The sequence below is a fragment of the Adiantum capillus-veneris genome, chromosome 7 (genome assembly GCF_014529385.1).
Source record: "Adiantum capillus-veneris isolate H3 chromosome 7, ASM1452938v2, whole genome shotgun sequence".
Taxonomy (NCBI): domain Eukaryota; kingdom Viridiplantae; phylum Streptophyta; class Polypodiopsida; order Polypodiales; family Pteridaceae; genus Adiantum; species Adiantum capillus-veneris.
Window position 1 is genome coordinate 91,237,708 of NC_140937.1, and position 26,185 is coordinate 91,263,892.

Consider the following 26,185-nt stretch of genomic DNA (forward strand, 5'->3'; position numbering starts at 1 on the left):
TGTTTTTGTGCGTTATATCTGAATGAAAGGGTGCTGCTTTGCTCTAATTGTCATCACTTATGTGATTTAGGACACCTTAGCCATGGGTCTAGGAACAAATAAGGTGCGGATCTATTGCTCACCTTTTAGTAGAACAATAGATACAGCAAAGGCGGTGGCTGAAGTTGTACAGCTTGACCCATCTCAAATAAAGGTGCTCTTTTTGTTTCTCTCATAGGCTCCTTTGTATTTTCAAGTCTATTTCTTGTTTGTGTGGTGTGCTCGATTTAGTAATTGTGTTATTCATCAGCAGGCCCGATGCACTATCATGTATCACATTGCTTCTTGGTAGATGATGTCATGCTCACACTTTTTACAGCACATATCTTACACTCTCTCAACAAGCTACATAGGCATACAATTTGGCAATTTTGAGAAGCTACAAAGTGTTCATGAAGGAAACATGGATTTTAAATCAGATAAATAGCCAAGGTTGGTCTCCAAATGTTTTTTTGTCTTTTTTGGTTTTCTTTGGCTTGCAACGAAACTTTACTTCATATGTCTCATGTTTCACTTTTGGGCTACCTATAATTGGAAACAAGCTTATACAATGTATGTCCGTCTAATTTTTGCATTCAAGTGAGCTCCAAGGGAAGACTTGAAAGAAATTGTAGGAGTTCCTCAATAAGAAGCAAACCTCTCACTGTGCCTAGGAAGACGGCAAAGGATCAACCAATGGGAAGATGGAGATCATGAAGTATTTTAGCCTTTTGACATTTCCAGCATGTTGGAATCCTTAGTGGACGCTCTAGAACTGCCATATAGATTTGGCGGTGGAACCAGTTACATGACTCTAGGAACTATGTACTTCAGAAAACGTTGAAAATTTTGCAGACGTGGTAAAAGCGCTTGGAGACCAACTTCTGTAATTTATTGATGAGAAACGTTGTGTCTTCAGACGAGCTTCAGACTCCATGAGGTATTCTAGCCTTTTGATATTTCCAGCATGTTGGAATCCTTAGTGGAAGCTCTAGAACTGCCATGTGGAATTGGTGGTGGAATCAGTTGCATGAGTAGTAATTATGTACTTCAAAAAATGTTGAAGTTTCTGCAGATGTGGTAAAAGCGTTTGGAAACCAACTCCTGTAATTTATTGATGAGGAATTGTGTATTCTTCAGACTCCATAACTGTTTCAGTTGTAATGTGTAGAGGAGGGAGGATTCGTTTTCTTGGTGGAAAAGCAAACAACTGATCTCTCATACCACTGTAATTGGCCGGCATCACGTGCCAACGAAAAAGATCAACTGATACAAACTTCTTAACAATTGTAAAACCGATAAACACTTTACACTTGAAAACTTGGAGACGACATTAAAGAGGCATAGAGTGTATGCCAATTCTTGAAAAGACCAAATGCCTTTGACTTGTTCTGTAAAGAATATACCCAAGTAAAGCGGCTCAAATCATCCACTAGCAACATGAAGTAAAAGAGCTATGCCCAAAGATGGAGTCTGCATAGGTCCACAAAGGTTGGTGTGCACCATCTCCAAAGCTACAGTAGCTTGGCTTGTAGAGTGCTTTTGAATAGCCTCTCTATGTTGCTTACCATGAATGCAAGTGATGCATTTCCCATGCTTATTCCCATCATGTGGTAAGCCTAAATCAACTGGTTACGAAAAGCACGACGAAGAGCATCAATGTTCAAATGGCCAAATTGATAATACCTCTTTGTCCTTGGTTTTCTCTTTCTTTGATCGCTCCTTTGCCGCTTTTGACGATTTTGGTTTGTCTTGATTCTCTTCCTTCTTTGGAGACTTTGCCGAGATGTGCTGTTCACATAATCCGTGACTCGCTTGTGCTCCTTTTGGGAAAACTGATCCCAATTTTCTCCGCTACCCTCCTCAAAGTGCAGAGGAAAAAAAAAGTTTTCCAGAAAACTCAGCTTTGAATTGAATCCAAGTCTTTTCTTGAGTTCCTTGCAGAGCTTTGGTATACCACCAAATACTCGCAGTCCCCTTGAGGTTTTTGATCACATGCCTCACCTTCAAATCTTCTAAGAAATTGCCAACGACAAAGGCAACTTCAAACTGTCTAATGAAAGCTACCCGGGACATTGAAACCGGCCCGTGGGGCGGTAGGCGTTGGCTTTCGCCCGAAATTCTTTGCTTTAGACACACACACAGAGCACTTTGCAAAGGTAACCTGTAACGGGGATTAACACCTAAGTACACACACGGCTCGGGAGCTAGAATGCTCCGAGCAGACGCCAACAACATGTAGGCCCCAAAATTGGCGCCCCTTTCGGTATTTCTTTATTCTTTAACAGAGGGAATAAAACCTGTGATCTCCTACAAGCTGCCCCGCACAATCTAGGCTAAGAAACACCTGTTCTGGCCCGATTTCGGCAACATAATTGCACTAGGACGCTTCACAGTCAGTATCCCCACGCAATAGGTGACTTTCTCGACGCATACGGACACTTTGCAAAACCTGGTGAGAATTTGCAGCACGTTGAATTCTCTGTTTTCTGCCCCGAAAATGCGCCAGTTCACCTGTACAGCGGTCCCCTCGCGTCCCTGAACCTCCTGGGGGTATTAGGGTCCGTTTAGGGCCGAAACCCTAAACCTGCAAAAATACACAGCAGGCTGTAATTCCCTGTTTTGGGCTTTGTTTCACGTGCTGGTCTCATCTGTAGCAAGACCTCGAGCCCCTGCACCTGTAGGGTTACTTGCCCTTTGAATCGGACAAGATTTCTGGCGTGAAACCTCTCCGAATTCACCTGTACCTGCGGGGGATTAGCCGCTAGCTAATCCAATACCTGTGCAAGAGGCTCTTGCCTCGGCAATCGCGCATGTAGGATACTTTCTGTTGGCAGTCACACCTTGACTTTAGGCCTTTATTGAGTTCACTTCCTAGTATCCACCAACTTGCTAAGTGCGACGGGGGGACCTATATGATCTTGCTCTGAGCCTAGACATCCTCTTGCCATACGAATTCCTGTGCCGACCACTACCCATCTGCGGGTGAAACTACCGTTCACATTGGCCATACAATGTCCGACTGTTTGCTACTTCAAGACGAGGGTCTCAAAAATAAAACAAAACCCCTTGGAAAGAAACCAACAACTAAAGTTAGCACTTGACATAGTTAACAGTTGCCACGTCCCCGTGACATACCCCCCTCTTGAAATCGCAAATGTCCTCGATTGCATACCATGAATACACGCCACTGATGATCTTGTGCTATTAACACTCTTTTATCATTGCATGTATCCGCAAGAAAGGTCATAACATATAGATACAAATGACTTAATGAGGCCTTCATACGTTTGTCATTTCTATCTATTACACTGAATTGATATGTACATTTGATGTACTAGCTCTATCATTACCCCTCCTTTGCACACGTTGGGTTGGGGCATAAGTAGGCTGTAACCCAAAGGCTTCAAGGTAAAGCTGCAATACATTTGGTGACTCTGACAGTTCATGCTCTTTCATCCACTTTGCATCCATAGGCGGATAGTTCTTGCACTTCACCAAATAGCGTCTTGCAACTTGTCCTTTAACTTTTCTGTCTTTATGTGCCAAAACTTGCTCAGGTACCAGGATCTCATCAAGTTCCTCAACTTCTGGCTGATCCTCATCTGGCATATCTTCTGGCACATCACCCACGAAGGGTCTTAGAAGACTCACGTGAAACGCATTATGAATCTTCTACGCATTAGGCAATTTTAGCCTGTAAGCCACATCGCTAATCTTGTCAAGCACTTGAAAAGGCCCATAGTAACGCATGCTGAGCTTAGGAAATAGCCTTTCCTTGCCCTTCATCTTCTTTAACCTTGCCTTTTCGAACCTTAACAGAACCCAATCACCAGGTGATAACAACAATTCACGACGGTGACGATCAGCAGCCTCTTTTTGCTTTGCCTGAGTCTTCTCCAAGGCAACTTTAATCTTCTTATACATCTCATGCATGTTCTCAACATATCGATTTGCCTCAAAGATCTTGTCCTTTGTAATGCAAAATGGGAGGAACTTTTTGCCGCCTTGAACAATTTCAAAAGGTGCTTTGCCAGTAGACGAATGCACCATATTATTGTACGCATACTCAAGCATAGGCAAATACTGTTCCCACTTGCCCTTTTTATCTGACACATAGCATTTCAACAGATCTAAGACAGTAGAATTAGCTTCTTCTGACTGTCCATCAGTTTGTGGATGAAACGAAGACGAGAACTTGAGCGTAGTGCCCATGTTCTCAAACAATCCTCTCCAGAACAAACTGGTCATGCGAGGATCACGATCACTGATAATTGATTGTGGCATACCATGGTACTTAAACACATTGTACATGAACAAGCGTGCCATCTGATCAGATTTTATCTTCTTCCTGATAGGGATAAAATGGGCCTGCTTGCTGAACCTGTAGATAATGGTCCATATACCATCATTCCTTGTTGGCGTCCTTGGAAGATCAAAGATAAAGTCCATAGCAATGCTTTCCCATGGCTTATCCGGAATCGGCAGTGGTTGTAACAATCCTGGTGCCTTTTGCCTGTCAAACTTGACCTTTTGGCAAACTATGCATGCTTGCACAAAGGCATCCACATCTCTCCTCAAGGTAGGCCAATAGAAGAATGTCTCTACGGCTTTAACTGTTGCATCAATGCCACGATGCCCTGCATACGGTGGGACATGACTCTCTTCCATGACCTTATGTCGCAGTGGCCTAGTGATACAAAGTCTGCCATGGATCATCATAAAACCATCTTTGAGGAGGTAGTGCTTGTGATGTTGCCCCTCTTGTAATTGTTCAAAGATCGCATAATCTGGAAGTGGAACATGGAAAGAATGTTTGCCCATCGCATATGCTTTTTGGATAACTTTGACTGTGTCAAGAAGTATCGCAAGGTCTGATGATCTGTTTGAACAACAAAATCAACACCTAAGAGGTAGTGCTTCCAGCTAGAAAGCGCATGAATCACGGCCAAGAGCTCTTTCTCATAGACTTGCATAGTCCTCTCTGGCCCTTGCAATATTCGGCTTTCATAAGCTACTACCCGTCCATCTTGCATTAGCACTGCTCCGATGCTACTGCCACACGCGTCACACTGGACCACAAATGACTTCCTGAGATCTGGCAAAACAATAATTGGATCTGAAGTTAACTTTTCCTTTAAGAGACTAAAAGCTGAAATCTCTTTTTGGGTCCATCTGAAAGTGACCTCTTTCAATTGCAAAGCGTGAAGAGGCGATGCTATCTCTGCAAAATTTCTGATAAACCTTCTATAGTAGGAACACAATCCCAAGAACCTTCTGACATCGTGCACAGTCTTCAAGTCTGGCCATGTCTTGATAGCTTCGACCTTTGCGGGATCCATTCTAACACCATCCTTTGAGACTATGGGGCCCAGAAAGTGGATCTCTTTGAGGAAGAATTCACTTTTCTTAGGATTGACAAGTAACCTGTGACTGCGCATCTCTTCGAACACAATGGTCAAGTGACGCCTATGCTCCTCTTCATTCTTCGAAATGGTCAAGTGACGCCCATGCTCCTCTTCATTCTTCGAATACACTATCATGTCATTGAAGAATGTCTCAACAAACTGTCGATGCGAGCGGAAAATCCGGTCCATCATTCTGTCGAACGTGGCAGGAGCATTTGTTAGCCCAATTGGCATCACTAGAAACTCATAAAGACCAAATGTCGTTCTAAACGCAGTCTTGTGCACATCCTCTGGCCTTATACGAATCTGATGGTACCCACTCTTAAGGTCTATCCTGCTGAAAATTGCAGCACCCTCTAAACGATCGAGAATATCATCAATTCTAGGAATGGGAAACCTATTGTTGATGGTATTCTTATTCCACGCATGGTAATCAATACACATGCGCCATGAGCCATCCTTCTTCTGCACTAGGAGCACTGGGGAGCAAAAGGGTGAAGAACTAGGCTGAATCAGCCCCTTCTCTAATAACTCCTCAACCTGGCCTATAATCTCTTTCTGCTGCGCCGCACTAACCCTGTAGGGAGGTCTATTTGGTGGGCTACACCCTGGCACCAAATCTATCCGATGGTCCTCAGGTCTCTCTGGCAGCAATTGCGACGGTAATGAATCAGAAAAACAGTCACTAAACTTTTGCAGAAATGCTGACCTTTCTTTATCTAACACAGATAAATTTGACTGATCACTATCTGAGACATCATGTGCAAAAATCAAGTACATAGAAAGATGATTCTTTATTACAGAAGTGATAGCAGAAGCAGATACTATAGGGACCGACTCTCCTCTAAGCTTTACATCCAAGATGTGAGTTTTGCCCCTATGCTGTACAGTGATCTTTTTGTTGTAGGCATCCAAGACTCCATGCACTCGAAACATCCACGGGATCCCCAACAAGGCGTCACAACCTTCCAGCGGCATGATGTAAAACTCTTCAGTGTCCACATACGACTGAACATGCAGGCGCAGTTTTCCAATGATGGGAGTAACACACTCTGAGTGGCCAGGACATGCCAACCCTGCCTCTGCTGTGTACCCCATCTCTTCAGCTCTGATGCCCAGCTTCATAGCTAACTTTGGTGAGATAAATTTGGCTTTGGCACCTGGATCAAAGAAGATGAGTGCCGTCTGATCCCTAACTTTACCCCATGCCCTGCATAACTCACTGGCAGCACACCCACCATGTCTGGCACTAAACCTGCCGTGGGTTTAGGCTTCTTGCCTTTCTAGTCTTCTTTATCCTCTGAGTCAGCTGGCCTTTTACTTCGTGGACAATTGATAGAAAAGTGACCAGGCTGCACGCATATAAAGCATTTGTTCTCAGCCATTAGGACCTTCTTTTCCTCGAGCGACTTGCGCACAAAAGGCTTCCTTTTCTGTTTCTTTGCCTGCGCTCCAGAAGTCCCTGCTGAATCCTTATCTTTGGTGGCCTTTTCTGACCCCTGTGACGCATCCGGAGCCGTTTTCACAAAGGGCTTCTTCGCTGAATTTTTCTTTTGCTGCCCTCCTTTGTCGTTGCTCGGAAATCCACTGTCCTCTCCTTTCAAAGGCAAGACCAGTGTTCGCAACTTCCATAAGCTGAGTGAGGGTAGCCACTCTGTTCTTTGTACAGTAATAGCAAAGCCCTTTAGGCAACCCACAACAGTACTTCTGTATCTGCTCTGTCAATGGCACAAATCTGTAGGAGGTCACTGAGAGTAACGCTTCACAAAACCCCCTATTGTACTCCAGCAAGCTCTTGCACGAAGCTGAAGTAAGCCGGTGCCAATCTGTCATGACGTCGGCTTCAAATTCGTTTGACAGCCAAGCAGATGTAAACATTTGCTTGAAGTAAACCCAAGTGGCGGGTGCCTGTCCTTGCATTAACAATGTCGTCCACCATGTAAGCTCATTGTCCTTTAAGAAAGTGGCAGCTTTCCTGACTTTCGAGGCCTCTATAAAATTCCCTCCCGCATAAGTTGTGTCAAACTGTTGGAGGAAGGTAAGAGCCTTTGTCTTATCCTCGAAACCACTGAAGGTACTGAACTTTACAACTGCACCACCTTCTTTGTAAGCCTTCGGCTTCTCTAGTGCCCCCAAGTTGTCATAAGGGATGGTTTGCAACATGGGCACTGTAGGAGGCATGATCGGCACATCTTGGCCATTCACATTTTGCGTCAGAGGTGCGATATCTGGCTGCTGTCCAGAAAAACCAGCCATGCCAAAATGACCCTGTGGCACCCCAAACTGGCCCTGGTTGCAATGGAAACCTTGCTGCATGCCGATACTACCATACATGGGGTTTGGCATGATGCCTTGCATACCCCCGAACACTGTTCCTGGCATGTACGGCTGACTTCCAGGTGCATAACCAGCCATACTTTGGAACACTGATCCACCCCCGAAATACCCAGGACGTACCATGGGTGGTGGAAAAACTGAGTGCATAGCCTGGTATCCAGTTCCCTGTCCATTCAAGATAGCATGCCAGCTCTGAAAGGTGGCGGGCTGAATTGGCATAACCTGTGGAATAGGCGTTCTAGCCACCTGTTCAAGCACAGGAGGAACCTGTTTTGGAGCCCCTGACTCCGCAACATGCGAGTGTTCCCTATCCTCCTGAGCCGCATGAAGTACCTAGGCTTGAGCATCAACAAGCTCTGTACGCGGCGTAGGTTGCCTATTTTGCTGTTGCACTGGTGGCGCTTGCAAGAACTCCATAAACCTTGGATTCTGCACCAGCTGCGAAAAGACATTCACCGCGGCAACTAACTGAGTCTTGAACGCATCATCCTCAAGTTGCCTTGTCATAAAGCCCTGTACTACTGGAGACGTTGACAGGAGGTACAGACTCACGTGGCTGTGAGCTCTCGCCGATCTCGAAAACCATAGGGATCTCCTGCCTGTCCTTTGCAGAGGAACCCTCTTCCATAATGCCCTTCCCCTTGTCGGCCATAGTGTAATCCCGCGTTCCTGCACTCTGTGTCTTTACCCAAAACAATCCAGGCTCACTCTTTTAAGGAAAAAGTGATCGATATCCCGGCAATGGAACCATGAAACCGGCCCGTGGGGCGGTAGGCGTTGGCTTTCACCCGAAATTCTTTACTTTAGACACACACACAGAGCACTTTGCAAAGGTAACTTGTAACGGGGATTAACACCTAAGTACACACACGGCTCGGGAGCTAGAATGCTCCGAGCAGATGCCGACAACCTGTAGGCCCCAAAACTGCTGCCCCTTTCGGTATTTCTTTATTCTTTAACAGAGGGAATAAAACGTGTGATCTCCTACAAGCTGCCCCGCACAATCTAGGCTAAGAAACACCTGTTCTGGCCCGATTTCGGCAGCATAACTGTACTACGACGCTTCACAGTCAGTATCCCCACGCAATAGGTGACTTTCCCGATGCATACGAACACTTTGCAAAACTTGGCGAGAATCTGCAGCACGCTGAATTCTCTGTTTTCTGCCCCGAAAATGCGCCAGTTCACCTGTACAGCGGTCCCCTCGCGTCCCTGAACCTCCTGGGGTATTAGGGTCCGTTTAGGGCCGAAACCCTAAACCTGCAAAAATACACAGCAGGCTGTAATTCCCTGTTTTGGGCTCCGTTTCGCGTGCCGGTCGCATCTGTAGCAAGACCTCGAGCTCCTGCACCTGTAGGGTTACTTGCCCTTTGAATCGGACAAGATTTATGGCGTGAAACCTCTCCAAATTCACCTGTACCTGCGGGGGATTAGCCGCTAGCTAATCCAGTACCTGTGCAAGAGGCTCTTGCCTCGGCAATCGCGCATGAACCCACATAGTTGTACATTGGTCAAATGAAAAGCCCACTAGTGGGGCATAACATATTGCTCATTGGGGGGAGAAAGAGCAATGCGTAGCGTGCAGGGCATCACTCCTTGCACCGCACTGTACATAAGGGGGAAAGGAAGCACTCCGTAGCTCTTAACCTGTGTGACAGAAGCTGAAAAATGAGCCTTCTAGCTATAAAATCAGCGCCAACTCTTCCTTGCATTGGAGGAATGTGACACTTGGCGCATTTACAAGCATTTTCCCGTTTTGGGTTCGCCGCTTAAAAATATCCCAACTGATCGCCCAGTTGACTTCGCGGCAGAGTTGTAAAATGTTCTCCTAGTCATACCGGAGGAAATGACGCGAACACATTTTCGTGGCCCAAAATAGCAGTTCCCTAAATTTTAGGAGATGCTTCCGTTGGGCTCCCACTGGTCATCTGACCATGTATCCTCATCGGGACCGCATCCAAAAGTGCAATGTGGCCCAAATGTAGGATACTTTTTGTTGGCAGTCACACCTTGACTTTAGGCCTTTATTGAGTTCACTTCCTAGTATCCACCAACTTGCTAAGTGCGACGGGGGGACCTATATGATCTTGCTCTGAGCCTAGACATCCTCTTACCATATGAATTCCTGTGCCGACCACTACCCATCTGCGGGTGAAACTACTGTTCACATTGGCCATACAATGTCCGACCGTTTGCTACTTCAAGAAGAGGGTCTCAAAAATAAAACAAAACCCCTTGGAAAGAAACCAACAACTAAAGTTAGCAGTTGCCACGTCCTCGTGACATAGTTAACAATTGCCACGTCCCCGTGACAGACATCTCCCATTCGGTCATAATTATCAAACTTGACTGGAGCGTTCTGAGGTCTAGAGACATTGTTTATATCCTTTCCGAAATGACGGGATTTCTTGGGTATGGTTCTGTATTGGATTTTGATTGGTATTTAGAAAGACGAGTAAGGTGGAATTGAGGATGATAGGGAAAGTTCTTTAAGACATCTTTTGAATTACAACAGAAGAATTCGGCTCACTTCTGGGTTTTGAAGGATCTCGAGCATTCTGCTCCTCGGATTCACTAGGTTCTTGAGCATCATGCTCTTGTTGCCTTCTCAGAGAATGCTAGGTCTTGTCGACACTGTGCAGAGAGAAGTTTTTCCAACTTTGCGAGCTTTTATTGTAGGTCTTAAAGTTCTGCTTGCTTGCTTCTCTCTTGGCTTGTCATGCCTTCTTCCTGTATCTTCCGAGAGTCGTCCTCCTTTACAGGAAAAGAGAGGAGACCATGCTTTGATACCATTGTCACAAACAGGAGGGCATAACAATATAAGATATACAGAATTTATCGCTGAATACTAAAGCCAATTGATATAGACAGACATAGAGAGAAAGAGTGAGAAGATCAACGCAGTAGTGGGGACCAAAAGATGGGTTGGTTCCCTTCGTAAAAGTTGTTTTATTACTGGGGGAAAGTCTATACAAGCACTTGAATCGAACGTATTACCACGTTCGTTCTAGAATCAGGCTCGATGGTACTTAGAAGCCTCGGCTTCTTATTCTCAAGGCAAAACCCTATTCCAAGGAACTTCTGTTCCTTATTCTGAGTGTCACAAAGTGATGACATGACCAACTGGAAAAAAAATGGCCGAGTGTAACAGACTTGGACACCCTGTAACAAACTTGGCCACCCCAAGTCTAGAATCCGTCGCGGCACGAACTTAAGATACTTCACAACTTTAAAATCACAGTTCAATTTGGCCGACACGGCCCGGCGTATTTCCGTGCCCAGAGAGATTGGCCCCAAAGACTGGCGTCCCTTTCGGTATTTCTTTTATATTAATCTTTGAGCAAAGTACAACTCCCGCAGGGTCCTTGCTCTCAGACTTTACGTCCAGATGCTCTGAAGAGTGAGGCCCTCAGGGCTCTTTTATTCTTACAAGGGATGCCCAAAAGCAGAGCCCCAAAAGCAGTTAAACTCAAAAGCAAACTGTTCCAAAAGCAACTGGTCTTGAAAAACTGTCAAAAAGCATCAGTGCAAATTGCGGAAATTCGTACAGCCCTGCCACGTCAACAACCAACGTGAAACGCGAAAATCCATACAATCTGCCACGTCAGTATGTCAACGCAAAACTCGAAAATCCGTACTGTTGCCAGCCTGTCCGTACAGTTCTCTGCCACGTCATCAAGTCTGCCTGCGGGTGGTCATGCCACGTTTTCAGTTTGTGACACACCCCAAGTCAAGAATATGCCACAACACGTGAGAGAAACTGGAAATAACTTAACACAATTGAGAGACACGGCCCGACGTAGTGTCGTGCTCAGACATTGGCCCCAAAGTCTGGCGTCCCTTTTAGTATTTCTTTTTATATTAATGCTTGGCAAAGTACAATGTCCGAGGGTCCTCTCCCTTTGCTCAGTGCTCCTAAGCCAATTTGAGGAAGAGAGGCCTTGGCAATTCTTACAAAGGCCTCTGGCCAAAAGCAGTACATGAAAAGCTTCAGGTTCTAAAAGCAACTAAGCAACTGGTCCCCAAAAGCTTTGCGCCCAAGTTGCCAACGCGATTTGTGACGTAGATTGCGAAAATCCGTACGCTACGTCAGCAATTCATTGGACTGTTAATTTTCCTAGTGTCCCCTGGGCCCCATCGGACAAGACACCATAAGTTGGAACACTTATAATATCTTGTCAGTCTCTCTATGTTTGTCCGGACGGACATGCTACGTCATCACTTTGTGACCCAAGAATTGTATCGCCCTCGATTAGGTCTACAAAACTGACAGAAGCTAGAAACTAGTTCAGGAGACATTGACTCTAAGTACTGACGCACTAGACAACACATATCCAGCACTTGCACAAAGATGATAGTCACTGAACATTCAAATTACATTCACATTACTACCTTCGTTGAGATCTCGAACGAGAATCATGATCCACGGTAATGTATTTAGCAATCACATCTAGATCTGTCACTAATCTCTCGCAGTTGTCTTGATTGACTAAACCTTGTTACTATCATGCCCATCTCATCTCTCTGGAGAACAAGGCCGAAATGTTGTAGTCATTTTGTCTTTCAAACATGCACTCAAACACTACTCTCATGAGAGAGCACATATAACAGATTCATCTCGGGAATTCCCAGCCGCGTGCCAACGTTCTCCCAGATTGCCCTCCAAAACAAACTAGTGAATCGGGAACCTCTATCCGAAACAATGGACTCGGGCATATCATGTAATCGGAAGATCCGTGAGACAAACAGTTTCGCCAAATGATCGGGCTTAACTGTCTTCTTTACCGGAATGAAGTGAGCGTGCTTACTGAATCCGTCGATGACTGTCCAAATACCATCATGCCCACTTCGAGTCTTGGGAAGATAAAAAATAAAGTCCATAGTGATGCTTTCCCAGGGACGGGAGGGTATGGATAGAGGCTATAGGAGACTTGATGCCTTATGCTTGTCAAACTTGACTTGGCATACTAAGCAACTGCGAACAAACTTGTCCACATCATTTTTGAGCCTCGGCCAATAAAGTAACACTCAACACCTTTCATGGTGGTATCTATGCCACGGTGGCCCAAAAAAGGTGGACAATGGGCACTCAATCAAAACCTTTTCCCTCAAAGGTTGTGTAACACACAACATCGTTTTCCGAATCAGGTAGCCGTCTCGTATGGAATACCCTGCAATTGTCTCCCCATTCTGTAACTGGCTAAAGATGTAAGCAAAATTAGGATCGGTGGCATACTGATCTACCATATCCTCGAAGCTTTTATGATGAACTCGTCTGCCACCAAATTTTTTCATGTCCGTGAACATGGACAATCTAGAAATGAAATTGTGACAGAATATTTGCCCACCTCATTTGCTTTTTCGAAAGCTGCTTCTTAGACAGGAAGTAGCGTAAACTCTGATGATCGGTGAACACAATAAAATCGGCTCCGAGTAGAAAATGTTGCCACTCTGTAAGAGCATGAATAACTGCCAACAACTCTTTCTCATAAATCTGTGCAACCCATTCAGTACGTGAGAACATCCTACTCTCATAAGCTATAACATGGCCCTCTTGTATCAAGACTCCTCCGAAACTGCGACCACGAGCATCACAGTAAACCTCAAAGGGATTTTGCAGGTCTGGCAAAGCCAACACTGTACCTGATGTCATCTTTTCCTTGAGAGTCTGAAAGGCTGCAACCTCTGATGGTCCCCAAGGAAAAGGAACCCTTTTTTGAGTCAACACATGCAATGGAGAAACTATCTTTGCAAACTTTCGAATGAACCGCCGATAATGTGAGCACAAACTTAAAAAGCTTCGAACTTCATGAGTTGTATGGACTCAGATTTTTGCAACAAAGAGTAATTCTGTATCTCTTTAGGTAGACCACAACTAAACCGCTCAATTTGTTGCTTAAAGCTGATCTTTTTATAAGAAGAGGCTGGCAGAAAAGTATCCCAAAATCTCTGGCAGTAAATGTCTAAAGTATCTTCCTTGGTCGTGCGAAGATGATTCCAATTGGTGATCACATCACGTTTGTACTCCTGAGTGAGCCAAGAAGAAGGAAAGTCGCTTGAACTGTAGCCACGTCGTTGGTGCTTCCTTTCGTAACAGTAAGGTGGACCACCATGTTTGGGCGTTTCCCTTCAGATAAAATGCTGCCCTCTTGACAGTGGAGTGCTCTGAATAATGCCCTCCAGAATAAGCTATGTCGAACCGTTGGATGAAAGCGAGGGCCTTATGGGTATCTCGAAAACGCGAAAAAGTATCAAACTTTAGGGCCTGCCACCCTCCTTGAAATCTTTTGTCTTCTTGCCCTTGTCGTCGAGAAAATCATATTGGTCTGCTCGTCGGAGTCCGAACTCTTAGTAGAAGATGAGTCCTCATCCGAACTGTCAGAATACTTCCGAGATCTTCGGTGGGGTCTGCTCTTCTTTGCCTTCTTCTTGTTCTTGCTGTGCCTTTGAATCTTTCTTCTTTTCACGCTCTTTCTGTCCTCATCACTGGAGTTAGAGGAGGAAGAACTGTCGGAACTATGAGAAGAGGATGAGGATGTGTAACTATGTCAGACTTTGTAAATAATTAATTTATTTACGAGAAACGAATTATCTAATTAGTTGTGTGCACATTAGAATAGATCTAGCAGTTTCTGGGGCCTCAGGTGCGCCCAAGTTTGGGCCAGAGCACCTCAGGGAGACCCTAGCAGAAAATACCCTGAAGCCTTAGTGATTGGGAAATCGGATCTTCAATGAAGGGGTAGATAGTAGCCTCAGATTTCAAGCTCAGAAAATTACGCGCGCTAGTGCAAGCATAGGAATGAGATGGGGTTCTTAGAATAATAACCCTAAGGCGTCAATCATTTTACGGCCTTAGGATAAGTCAGTTAGTGTATTTTTAAATTGTCTATGCCGGACCAATTGACCGGACAAGTGCGAACAGGTAATGCCAGAGCAGTGTCGGTACGGCATTGCGTTGGGGAGCAGCTAACAATTTCATTAGTAGCATCTGTGTGTGCAGTTGTGAGTTAATTTGCACATTTCATTAATAGCTTAGGGATTTTTAAAAGTGAAAGTTGAAGGGTTTTTAAAGTTATTAAGTAAGTGTGCCAAGTGGCACACTTACCAATGCAAACTAATTCTCTCTCTCTCTCTCTCTCACCCTCTCTCTCTTCCTAGCGCCCCCTCTCCCTGATGGCTATTTAGGAGCCCCCCCTCCCCCATTTTCAGTGTTGGCAGTGCTCCTACCCCCCCTATTGTGAGTATGCTCTACGCATTGGAGCCCTCCATGGAAGCTTGAGAGCAGCCCCTTGGGACATATGTGGTGGCCTCGTGCTCCCATTGTTTAGAACAAGGGTTCTCATAGCCATAGCCAGCTTTTGGTGAAGTTTCATCGCGAGAAGTTGCAGTTGGCACTCTCTTCGTAGAGTGGTGGCTGTAAAATCTCTGTTTTCAGCCCTTAATCACCTCCTTTAGGGTGAATTTCAGCAAAATACATATAGAATCTAGTTCTTCTTTACCTACACTACGTGTACACAAAGTTTCGTGCAATTCCATCGCGGAAAAGGTCTCTATTTCGGCTTTGGAAGGTGCTCAGGTAACATTTTCAGGTTATGTGCAGAAAATTACAGCAAGCATGTGTGCGTGCATTTTGTGTGTTTCTCCCTTGTTTTTGTTGCAGGAATACTTATGCATAAAGGTACTCAGTTAGCGGAAGGTAGACTCTCATTTTTCGAGAGCTTCCGTTGAGTTTTGTGGAAGATAGACTCTCGTTTTCGAGAGCTTCTCAAAATCTCATAGCAGAGGGAAAATCCTCTCAATATTCATAGAGTATCTTTCGCACACTCTCAGTTAGAAGCAGAAAAGAAAGAATAGATGACGGGCTATTGCTCCGTTCTTGTGCTTGTAAAGATTCTCCCTTAGTACTAAAGATAATCTCTTTATGGGGGGGGACCAGCCCATCTTCTGGTCCCCAATGAAGTGTCAAGCTCTCTCTCTCTCTCTCTCTCTCTCTCTCTCTCTCTCTCTCTCTCTAATTCCCTTGAGTATTTGACGTACAATTAAAAGTCAGTTTACGCTTTCGTATTTTTGTGACAGTGGTATCAGAGCAAGGCCATCTCTCTCTTCCTTAAGGGATTTTGACGACTCTTGGCAGACAGCAGAAATGGGAGGACGCGAGATAGAGTTCTCTCTCCTTCAACAGCAGGTGGTAGAGTTGCAAAAAGCTCTCTCCCATCCAGAAGTCCAAAAGATTCTCCATACTCTTAAGAAAGGGAAGGAGAAAGTGCCAATGGGGTCGGGAGAAATCCCACAGAACCCAAAGGCGCCAGAACCAAGGAAAGATCCTTTAATTGGAACCTCCCACATGCACGAGAGGCAGAGGAAACCTCCAGAACGTCATGTGCGGTTTAATCCAAAGGTTCAAGAGCAGGATCCCTCGGATTCCCCTTAGTTCTCTTTCATGAAGGATCTGGATGACATCGTCGCTCCAGAGGACATGTTTCTGGACGACCCGTTGCAACAAGAAGTGCATTTAAGGGAAAGGACTCCTGTACTCAAGGAGCCAATGGGGTCGGGAGAAATCCCACAGAACCCAAAGGCGCCAGAACCAAGGAAAGATCCTTTAATTGGAACCTCCCACATGCACGAGAGGCAGAGGAAACCTCCAGAACGTCATGTGCGGTTTAATCCAAAGGTTCAAGAGCAGGATCCCTCGGATTCCCCTTAGTTCTCTTTCATGAAGGATCTGGATGACATCGTCGCTCCAGAGGACATGTTTCTGGACGACCCGTTGCAACAAGAAGTGCATTTAAGGGAAAGGACTCCTGTACTCAAGGAGTCTAAGCATAGAAAGAAGGAGCATCATAAGAAGAAGCACCGCAGGCAGAAAACATTCAAGTCGGGAGACAAAGATGTGAAATTCGACACCTACAATGGACGGCGTGATAATGACAAAGCTTTGGCTTTCATCCGCCAATTTGAAGTTGCATTTGCAGAAGGGAATTTTAAAGAAAGATCCAAGCTTCGCCATGTCAGTATGTACCTGAAAGGCACCGCCAGCAGTTGGTGGTTAACCCTTATCCTGGAAGATCGCAAACCCCAAGATTGGACTGCTTTCAAGGAGTTCTACGCACAGTTCCTTCCTCCAGACTATGAGGAAGAGGTAAAGAAAGAATGGGATCGACTTTCACAGTCGGAGAACGAAATTGTTCCACGCTATGTGGATAGGTTTTGGGACGTTCTCTTGAAAGTCACTCCATTCAAGAAGATTGACGATTCGGAAAAGATGCGCAAGTTTGAAGCAGGATTGCATGAAGCCTTGCAAAAGGCTATGAAGCTTTATCCCCGGGGTAACTTGCAGATACTTATGGAATCAGCCTGCATAGCTGATGGAATACATGACAAGGGTACTCCCAGGAAGATGGAGCAAAGCACTTACCATGCCAAGCAGAAGGCTCTCCATGAGCAGCCTACCTCTACTTCTTCTTCTCAAAAGAAGAAAAGAACTGCCTCCGAAGCAGAAGCAAAGCCAAATCAGCCCAAGCAAGGGAGATATCTCTCTCCTGCTGAGTTGCGAACCTACATTAGTGAAGGAAGATGCTTCAAGTGTGGACAAGTTGGTCATATGAAGGGTGATTGTCCTACCAAACCTCCGCAACCACCCTCTTCCAATGCAGTCCCAGATGTACAGGAAAATACAACCAAGGATAGAAAAGAAAGAGCTCTTCTCAAAGCATGGGGTAGCATCAACAACCAACGGGCTCTTATTCTGTTTGACCCTGGCAGTACAGACAACTTCATCTCTACGAAGCTAGCCGATGACCTGAACTCACAGCCCAATCGTTTTGGAATTTCTATTCAAGCACAATCTGCTTTCAAAGGGCATAACTCTAACTCTACTCCAATCATAGGGAAGTTGAATCTAAAGGTCGACAACTACAAAGATCAAGAGTCTTTCTTACTAGCTTCACTTGAAGGATGCAATGTTATCTTGGGAATGCCTTTGCACTACAAGATGCATCCCATTCTTGACTATGTTCAGAAAACCTTATCCTTTGCTCATAAAGGAAAGGAGTATCTTGTACTTGCAGATACAGGTGATTGGCGTATCCCTATCGCCAATCACATTGCCATCAAGAAAGTAATGAGAAAGTGTGTTTCAGCGTACTTGATTTTTGCAAGAGAGAGAGATGTGTCTGTTTCACAACTTTCTTCCTCTTTAGAGCAAAAAAGACTTTAGTTATTAGAAAGTTATAAAGATTGTTTTGCAGATGAACTTCCAAATGAACTCCCACCTTCGCGACCTGAGGATGATACAATTGATTTGATCCCAGGAAGTTCTCCTCCAAATCAGCCCCCTTATCGAGTTAGTCTAATGCAGCAAGAGGAAATTCTCAAGCAGGTTAACGAACTTTTGGAGAAGGGCTTAATAAGGACTTCTCCATATTGTTCACCTGTCTTGCTAGTACAGAAAAAGGATGGCACATTCCGCATGTGCATAGACTATAGATCTCTAAACAAGACCACAATCAAGAATCGATTTCCAATTCCTCGGATTGACGACATTCTTGACAAGTTACAAGGAGCAAGTGTCTTTAGTCGTATAGACTTGAAGAGCGATTATCATCAAATCCGCATAGCTCCTCAGGATGTGCATAAGACTTCATTTAGAACAACCTTCCGGTTGTATGAATTTCTAGTGATGCCTTTTGGACTCACTAATGCACCAGCCACATTCAACCGAATGATGGATAGAATCTTTCACTCATATAGAAGCTTCACAGGCGTTTTCTTTGATGTCGTCTTAATCTTCTCAGAGACGGAAGACGAACACTATAAGCATCTCACCTTAGTGTTTGAAGAATTACGAAAACACAAATTATTTGTGAATGCTAAGAAGAGTGAGTTCTTTCTAAAAGAAATCCAGTATTTGGGCTCACAAGTAGGTGAGAATGGACCCTGATAAGATTCAAGCAGTTGTAGAATGGCCTACGCCAACTACAGTACATGATGTACGAAGTTTCCTTGGCCTCTGTTCTTATTATTGGCGTTTCATTCGAGCCTTTGTCGCTATAGCAGGTCCCCTCCATGACCTGACAAAGAAGCGGATTCCATTCCATTGGGGGTCTGGACAAAAACAAGCTTTTGAAAAGCTTAAGTATCTACTCAGTCACGGACCTGTTCGCACCGTCCCTGATCTTCGCAAACCTTTCGAGGTATACTGCGATGCTTCTGGAGATTGTGTAGGAGCAGTCTTGAACCAAGAGGGTCACGCCATAGGTTACGAAAGTCGGCGCCTTAAAGATGTAGATTTGCATGTTTCCATATACGAGAAAGAGCTAATGGTAGTAATTCATGCTCTTTCCATTTGGAAACACTATTTGTTAGGAGCTGATTTTATTATCAAGACAGATGATCAAAGTCTTCGCTACTTTCTCTGTGTCTACTTTCTCACACAGAGAAAGTTATTAGAAAAGCAGATGAGATGGGCCAACTTTCTTTCAATGTTCCATTTTCAGATTTTACACACTTCTGGAACGAAGAATGCAGTTGCAGATGCTCTCTCCAGGCGTCCAAAGATCAATGTATTAACAACAATTTATCATGAGGAACTAGAATCTCTCAGTGAGATGTATCCTCAAGATCTAGACTTCGCTACAATTTTTGGGCAGATCTTCAAGCTGGTCACTCAAAGCCACCTTATTCCATTAGGGATAATACGCTCTATCGTCAACAAGCAATATGCACAGCTCAGCCCTTACGACAGAAGGTGATGGATGAAGCACATAATTCTCCTTATGTCGGGCATCGGGGAATTGTTGCTACCACTAGTGCCCTTGAGAAGTATTTCTTTTGGCCAACACTGCATGCGGACATTGAAAAACATGTACGTGAGTGTTTAGTTTGCCAAAAAGTAAAATATGACAGACACAGTTTATGGCAAGTTTCAGCCACTCCTTGTGCCTAACACGCCATGGGAAAGTACTGCCATGGATTTTATTACGGATCTTTATAGATCCAAGAATGGAAATGATGCAATCTGGACTATAGTAGACAGATTCAGTAAGCAAGCACATTTCCTTCCAGTAAAGAAGACGATCAAAGCTGATCACATGGCTAGAATATTTCTAGCTCAGATTTTTAAACACCATGGATTGCCAAAGACTATTGTCAGCGATAGAGATCCCCGCATGACTAGTCTATTTTGGCAGGCATTGTTCGAAAACTTGGGAACTAAGCTTGATTTTTCATCAGCTTATCATCCTCAAACAGACGGTCAAAGCGAAATCGCTAATGCCACTGTTTTAGATCTCCTCAAGTGCTATGTTTCGGAACGACAATCCGAATGGGAACAGTACTTACCAATAGTTGATTTTGCGTATAATAATACCATACATTCCTCAACTAATAAAGCTCCCTTCGAAATTATTTATGGGAAGCCACTCCTACTTCCTATTATGGTTACTAAAGAAAACATCTTCGCCGCAGATGAATTTGTGCGCAATATTGATATTGCCCATCAACAAGTAAAGCAAGCGATTCTTCGTACTCAAGAGCAACAGAAGAGAAAAGCAGACAAGCACAGAAGGAATCTCAATCTTGAAAAAGGACAATATGTCCTGCTTCGGTTTGAGAAAGCTAGATTGAAAAAGCGGGTCGGAAAAGGGAAAGTTGTCAAACTTTCCCATAGATTTTACTGCCCTTTCAAAATTACAGATAAAGTCAATGACGTGACTTTCAGATTGGATTTGCCTTCTCACTGGCGTATCCATAATGCTTCTCCTCCGACCATATGTTGGACCTCCTCCAGTGGCACCAATACAAGAAGATCCTCCAGAAGTCGAAGAGATTGAGGAAATCCTTCAACCTGAACAGATAATACACCACTCGGAGAGACAACTCAAGCCGGGGAGCCTACATCGAAAGTATTTAGTCAAGTTCAAGAATTACACCCCTTTAGATGTAAAGTGGATGATTGAGTCCGATCTTAAGGACTATCCAGACATCTTGCACAGTTATGTTGACGCTCTACAGTTGAGGTCAATTGTTTAGAACCAAGAGAGATGTAACTATGTCAGACTTTGTAAATAATTAATTTATTTACGAGAAAAAGAATTATCTAATTAGCTGTGTGCACATCAGAATAGATCTAGCAGTTTTTGGGGCCTCAGGTGCGCCCAAGTTTGGGCCAGAGCACCTCAAGGAGACCCTAGCAGAAAATACCCTGAAGCCTTAGTGATTGGGAAATCGGGTCTTCAATGAAGGGGTATATAGTAGCCCTAGGGCTCAGAAAATTACGCGCGCTAGTGCAAGCACAGGAATGAGATGGGGTCCTTAGAATAATAACCCTAAGGCCTGAATCATTTTACGGCCTTAGGATAAGTTAGTTAGTGTATTTTTAAATTGTCTATGCCGGACCAATTGACCGGACAAGTGCGAACAGGTAATGCCAGAGCAGTGTCGGTACGGCATTGCGTTGGGGAGCAGCTAACAATTTCATTAGTAGCATCTGTGTGTAGAGTTGTGAGTTAATTTGCACATTTCATTAATAGCCTAGGGATTTTTAAAAGTGAAAGTTCAAGGGTTTTTAAAGTTATTAAGTAAGTGTGCCAAGTGGCACACTTACCAATGCAAACTAACTCTCTCTCTCTCTCTCTCTCTCTCTCTCTCTCTCTCTCACTCTCACCCTCTCTCTCTTCCTAGCGCCCCCTCTCCCTGATGGCTATTTAGGAGCCCCCCCTCCCCCATTTTCAGTGTTGGCAGTGCTCCTACCCCCCCCATTGTGAGTATGCTCTACGCATTGGAGCCCTCCATGGAAGCTTGAGAGCAGCCCCTTGCGACATATGTGGTGGCCTCGTGCTCCCATTGTCTAGAACAAGGGTTCTCATAGCCATAGCCAGCTATTGGTGAAGTTTCATTGCGAGAAGTTGCAATAGGCACTCTCTTCGTAGAGTGTGGTGGCTGTAAAATCTCTGTTTTCAGCCCTTAATCACCTCCTTTAGGGTGAATTTCAGCAAAATACATATAGAATCTAGTTCTTCTTTACCTACACTACGTGTACACAAAGTTCCGTGCAATTCCATCGCGGAAAAGGTCTCTATTTCGGCTTTGGAAGGTGCTCAGGTAACATTTTCAGGTTATGTGCAGAAAATTACAGCAAGCATGTGTGCGTGAATTTTGTGTGTTTCTCCCTTGGTTTTGTTGCTGGAATAATTATGCATAAAGAGACTTAGTTAGCGGAAGGTAGACTCTCATTTTTCGAGAGCTTCCGTTGAGTTTTGTGGAAGATAGACTCTCGTTTTCGAGAGCTTCCCAAAATCTCATAGCAGAGGGAAAATCCTCTCAATATTCAGAGAGTATCTTTCGCACACTCTCAGTCAGAAGCAGAAAAGAAAGAATAGAGGACGGGCTATTGCCCCGTTCTTGTGCTTGTAAAGATTCTCTTTATGGGGGAGGACCAACCCATCTTCTGGTCCCCAATGAAGTGTCAAGCTCTCTCTCTCTCTCTCTCTCTCTCTCTCTCTAATTTCCTTGAGTACTTGAAGTACAATTAAAAGTCAGTTTACGTTTCCGTATTTTTGTGACAAGATGAATTGGAAACACCCTCAAAGCATACATGCTTCTTTGTTTTTCATGCATTTGCAAAAGTAGACTTCCGACCCAAGTAGCCAGGATAGTCTGCTCTTCGACTCTGTCTCCTCGGCTGCTTCTTGGTCTTTAGGAGTCGACTAACTTGCCTTTCCACTGCTTCGTCAAATTCATCCTCCAAATACACCCTCAGAGTGGGTGTTTTCTTCAAAGCTGGCTTCAAAGGTGAATTGATGGCTGTATGCCATCAAGAATGCATTTTGTCGATTGGGTGCTTGGTTAAAATTTTTGCATATTGAGGATCTTTTGAATATTGGTGCATCTGCTGAACACAAGCATCAACCTGTTGTTGGCGTTGCATCTCCATTCATTCATACTCCGTGGGCAGAGGTGGCCCGTACTCTCCTTCCGAGTCGACAGAAGTTGGCCGTTGTCCGTTTGAATCTTCTGTGTTTTCACCGAAACCTGAATGGTTAGGTGCAATAGTTTGCTCCTTGCGGGATTCGTAGGATTCGATTCTCCGTAGAAGGAAAATTGACTGAGCTTTGATATCACTATAACAGACTTGGACACCCCAAGTCAAGAATAGGCCACAACACACGTGAGAGAAACTGAAAATAACTTAACACAATTGAGAAACAACATGGCCCTGCGTAGTTCGGTGCCTAGAGAGATTGGTCACAGGGCCCAAAGTCTGGCATCCCTTTCGGTATTTCTTTTATATTAATGCTTGGCAAAGTAGAATGTCTGTCTCTCTGCTCAGTGCTCCCAAGCCACTCTGAGGAAAAGAGGCCCTGGCAATTCTTATGAAGGTCTCTGGCCTAGAAGCAGTACATGAAAAGATTCAGGTTCTAAAAGAAAATGGTTCCTAAAAGCTTTGCACCCAAGCTGCCAGCGCGATGTGCGGCGCAGATTGCGGAAATCCCTACGCTGTGCCACGTAAGCAGCTCGCCCTGTACGTTGTGCCATGTCAATAATTCGTTGGACTTTTGCTTTTCCTAGTGTCCCCTGGGCCCCATCGGACGGGACCTCATAAGTTGGAAAAGAAATCCACAAGGCAGCCATGTGTTTGCATAGTGACCCACTAGGCCTTGCCTGGCACAGTGTTGCCTTTGCCCGCAATGGCATGCTGCCATGAATCCGCAATAGTCATACGTAGACCTCCTTGAATGCCACCAGGCCCAAAAGTAGCTAACCAAATGGTCTCATAGCGACCACGCAAGATCTGTCCATAGCGCCTGATGCGGCTCTCACACAAGTGATGCTCCTGGAGCATAAGCATATCAATTGCTCCACCCACAAGGCATCTCTGAAGCTCTTGTCTAAGTCTGACCTCTCTAGCAGAGAAACTGAGATCCACCTAACCCTTGCACATTCCACGAGACTATCCTCATGAGGTAAGTGAGAGAAGGCTGATGCTGCCATGGCAACCAATCCGTAATCTTCAAGGCAAGCTTGGTTGGGGAGTAATCCGCATCCGAGCGACCTCGAGAAAGTTGTGTCTGGAGTGTGTGTTGGACCCATGCCCAAGCTGGACGTGCAATCCATAGAGCTATATCCTCTGTCCAGGAGTCCTCATGAACATATACATAGCAGGGTGCACTCTGCGTGTCTGCCAAAAAGTGTAGCAGGTGTCACAGAGAACTTGGCCAACGATCACAGAGTCTGTATCAAATCTGTCACCCCCAAGTCTCCCATGTGGTGAGAGAACTCGAGAGCTTGAACTTGAAGCCAGTCCAACACTGTATCCATAGTCCATTCAATTTGATCCCTGCCACACAGTGGGAAGGAGAAACTAACCTCTGTGTCCAGGGCTTCTGCCCCTCTAGCTGCTAGAAATAGTACATAGCAGGGTGCACTCTGCGTGTCTGCCAAAAAGTGTAGCAGGTGTCACAGAGAACTTGGCCAACGATCACAGAGTCTGTATCAAATCTGTCACCCCCAAGTCTCCCATGTGGTGAGAGAACTCGAGAGCTTGAACTTGAAGCCAGTCCAACACTGTATCCATAGTCCATTCAATTTGATCCCTGCCACATAGTGGGAAGGAGAAACCAACCTCTGTGTCCAGGGCTTCTGCCCCTCTAGCTGCTAGAAATAGTACATGGACTCTGAAGCAAGTTGCCTCAAGGTCGAGAGGAGAGTCGTCGAGGAGTCGTATAAAGTCGGAGTTGAAGAAGTCTCAACTGCGACAGATGTCAAAACTGGTCAGCCCATGGGGGATTGCCGCAAAAGGCGACACGTGTACCAACAATGGCGTGTGCAGGTAAGACTGCTTCTCTCGCGCCAAGTGGCTTGTGGCAAATGCATTGCCAAGAGACCTCTAAGCTGCTAAAGGACGTGTCCTGTGTGCCGGCGATGAGGTATGGGAGGGAAGCAGACGGCGGAGCGGGGGGACTACCGGGAGGGATGGAAGAGGCAGAGGGGGTGGAGGCGGGTGGAGGAGGTGGCGGCAGAGGGGTGGGGTTGGTAGGTGGAGGGGCTGTTGGTGGTGAAGCTGAGGTGGAAGGGGTATCCGCCGGCTCTATCCTGTTGTAGAGGGTCGAAACTGTTCCATGTGGGAACCCACTACTGCTAGCCTATTGCAGGCCGACCACCAAGGGCGCCAAACAGGCATGGTGGTCACTGGTGACGTCGACCATGAACCTGTTGCCAGCCCTCCTCTGCGTGGGCACCGGTCTCAGAGGAGGTACCCGTCTGTACTCCCTGCGTCTGCCTACTGATTTTGGCCAACCTTAGTAGGCTGGGTGTGTGTTGCAGATCGGGGCCTCCTCCGTGTACAGGCCTTCGCAAGATGACCCATCGGTCTACAAATGAAGCACCGATTTGGGAGCCGAATACTCCGTGTTCTGATGGAGCCAACCACCATCACCCGAGGTAGTAAAACGACCTTCGGCAAGGGGTGGGTGTCTCGAACCAGAACACTAACGAAGGTATACCTCATGCCTTGGCAACAATAGAAGCTGCCGTGCGCGGTGTCTCCAATACGGTCCCAATCTCGGAACCTATCCTTGAGAGTAGTAGGAGGTACTCTTTCCTTTGGCAGGAAAACATACCAAAATGGGCAGGTCTTGTTGAGTCACAAGCCCAATAGGAACACCTCTTAGTACATGCAGAAGCCAGTGGAGATTGCATGATTAAAAGAGTGGTCGATATCACTCAAAATTCATATATATGTAAAGAGTTTTTAATAGCAATGTAGAGCGTTAATTTTTCCAAGTGTCGAGTCTTCTCCAGTGAGTACTGGAAGGGAGGCAATCTGTCTATGCTGAACCCATGCGCCCTCTCTGACTCTTACACAGTCCGAGATCACCAGGCTCATTCGCTAGGACTTGACTCAGCTAGACACTAAGAGGACATGGATACAGCCAGCACAGGAGCCAGGCACGAAGATGGCTTTTTACAGAGAGCATCTCCTCCAGCTTACGGAGGATGGTTTTGTGACGAGGCCCAGATACATGGACACCCACTTGTCTCATGGGATACGATGTGCTATTGGCCAGATACGCACATCTTCACACCAGCTGCGGATCGAGATTGGGAGATACAACGGAGTACCAGCAGAGGCCAGGACATGCCCCCTGTGTGACATCGAGCCTGAGATAGAGTTGCACTACACATGCCACTGCCCCATCTACTACGAGATACGAGGCCGCTTCCATTGCTTGTTCAGAGAGGGCTTTGGACCATTCTCTAGAGTCATGCGGTACGAGGATCAGAGATGCTTGGGTTTGTTTTTGCTCGAGCTGCGCAGACACAGAGAGAGTCTGATGAGAGGAGAGGCTAGCCAGTCTCAGAGACAGATCACAGACTTCTTTAGAGCTGCCACTAGACACCTGGAGAAGTTACTACCATAG

The 26,185-nt window shown here is 45.4% G+C and overlaps 1 protein-coding gene across 10 annotated transcripts in view; it reads left to right on the plus strand.

Moving 5' to 3' along the window:
* LOC147454214 (uncharacterized) overlaps window positions 1-26,185 on the plus strand; it is a 91,311-nt gene that overhangs the window by 2,454 nt on the left and 62,672 nt on the right. For all 10 annotated transcript variants that reach the window (XR_015188606.1, XR_015188605.1, XR_015188607.1 and 7 more), the window contains one exon: window positions 71-193. Coding sequence is in view for 7 of the 10 variants with exons in the window: in XM_086516209.1 (XP_086372335.1) it covers window positions 71-193 (123 nt within the window). In the remaining 3 variants the exon portion in view is untranslated. The remainder of the gene's footprint in view (window positions 1-70; window positions 194-26,185) is intronic.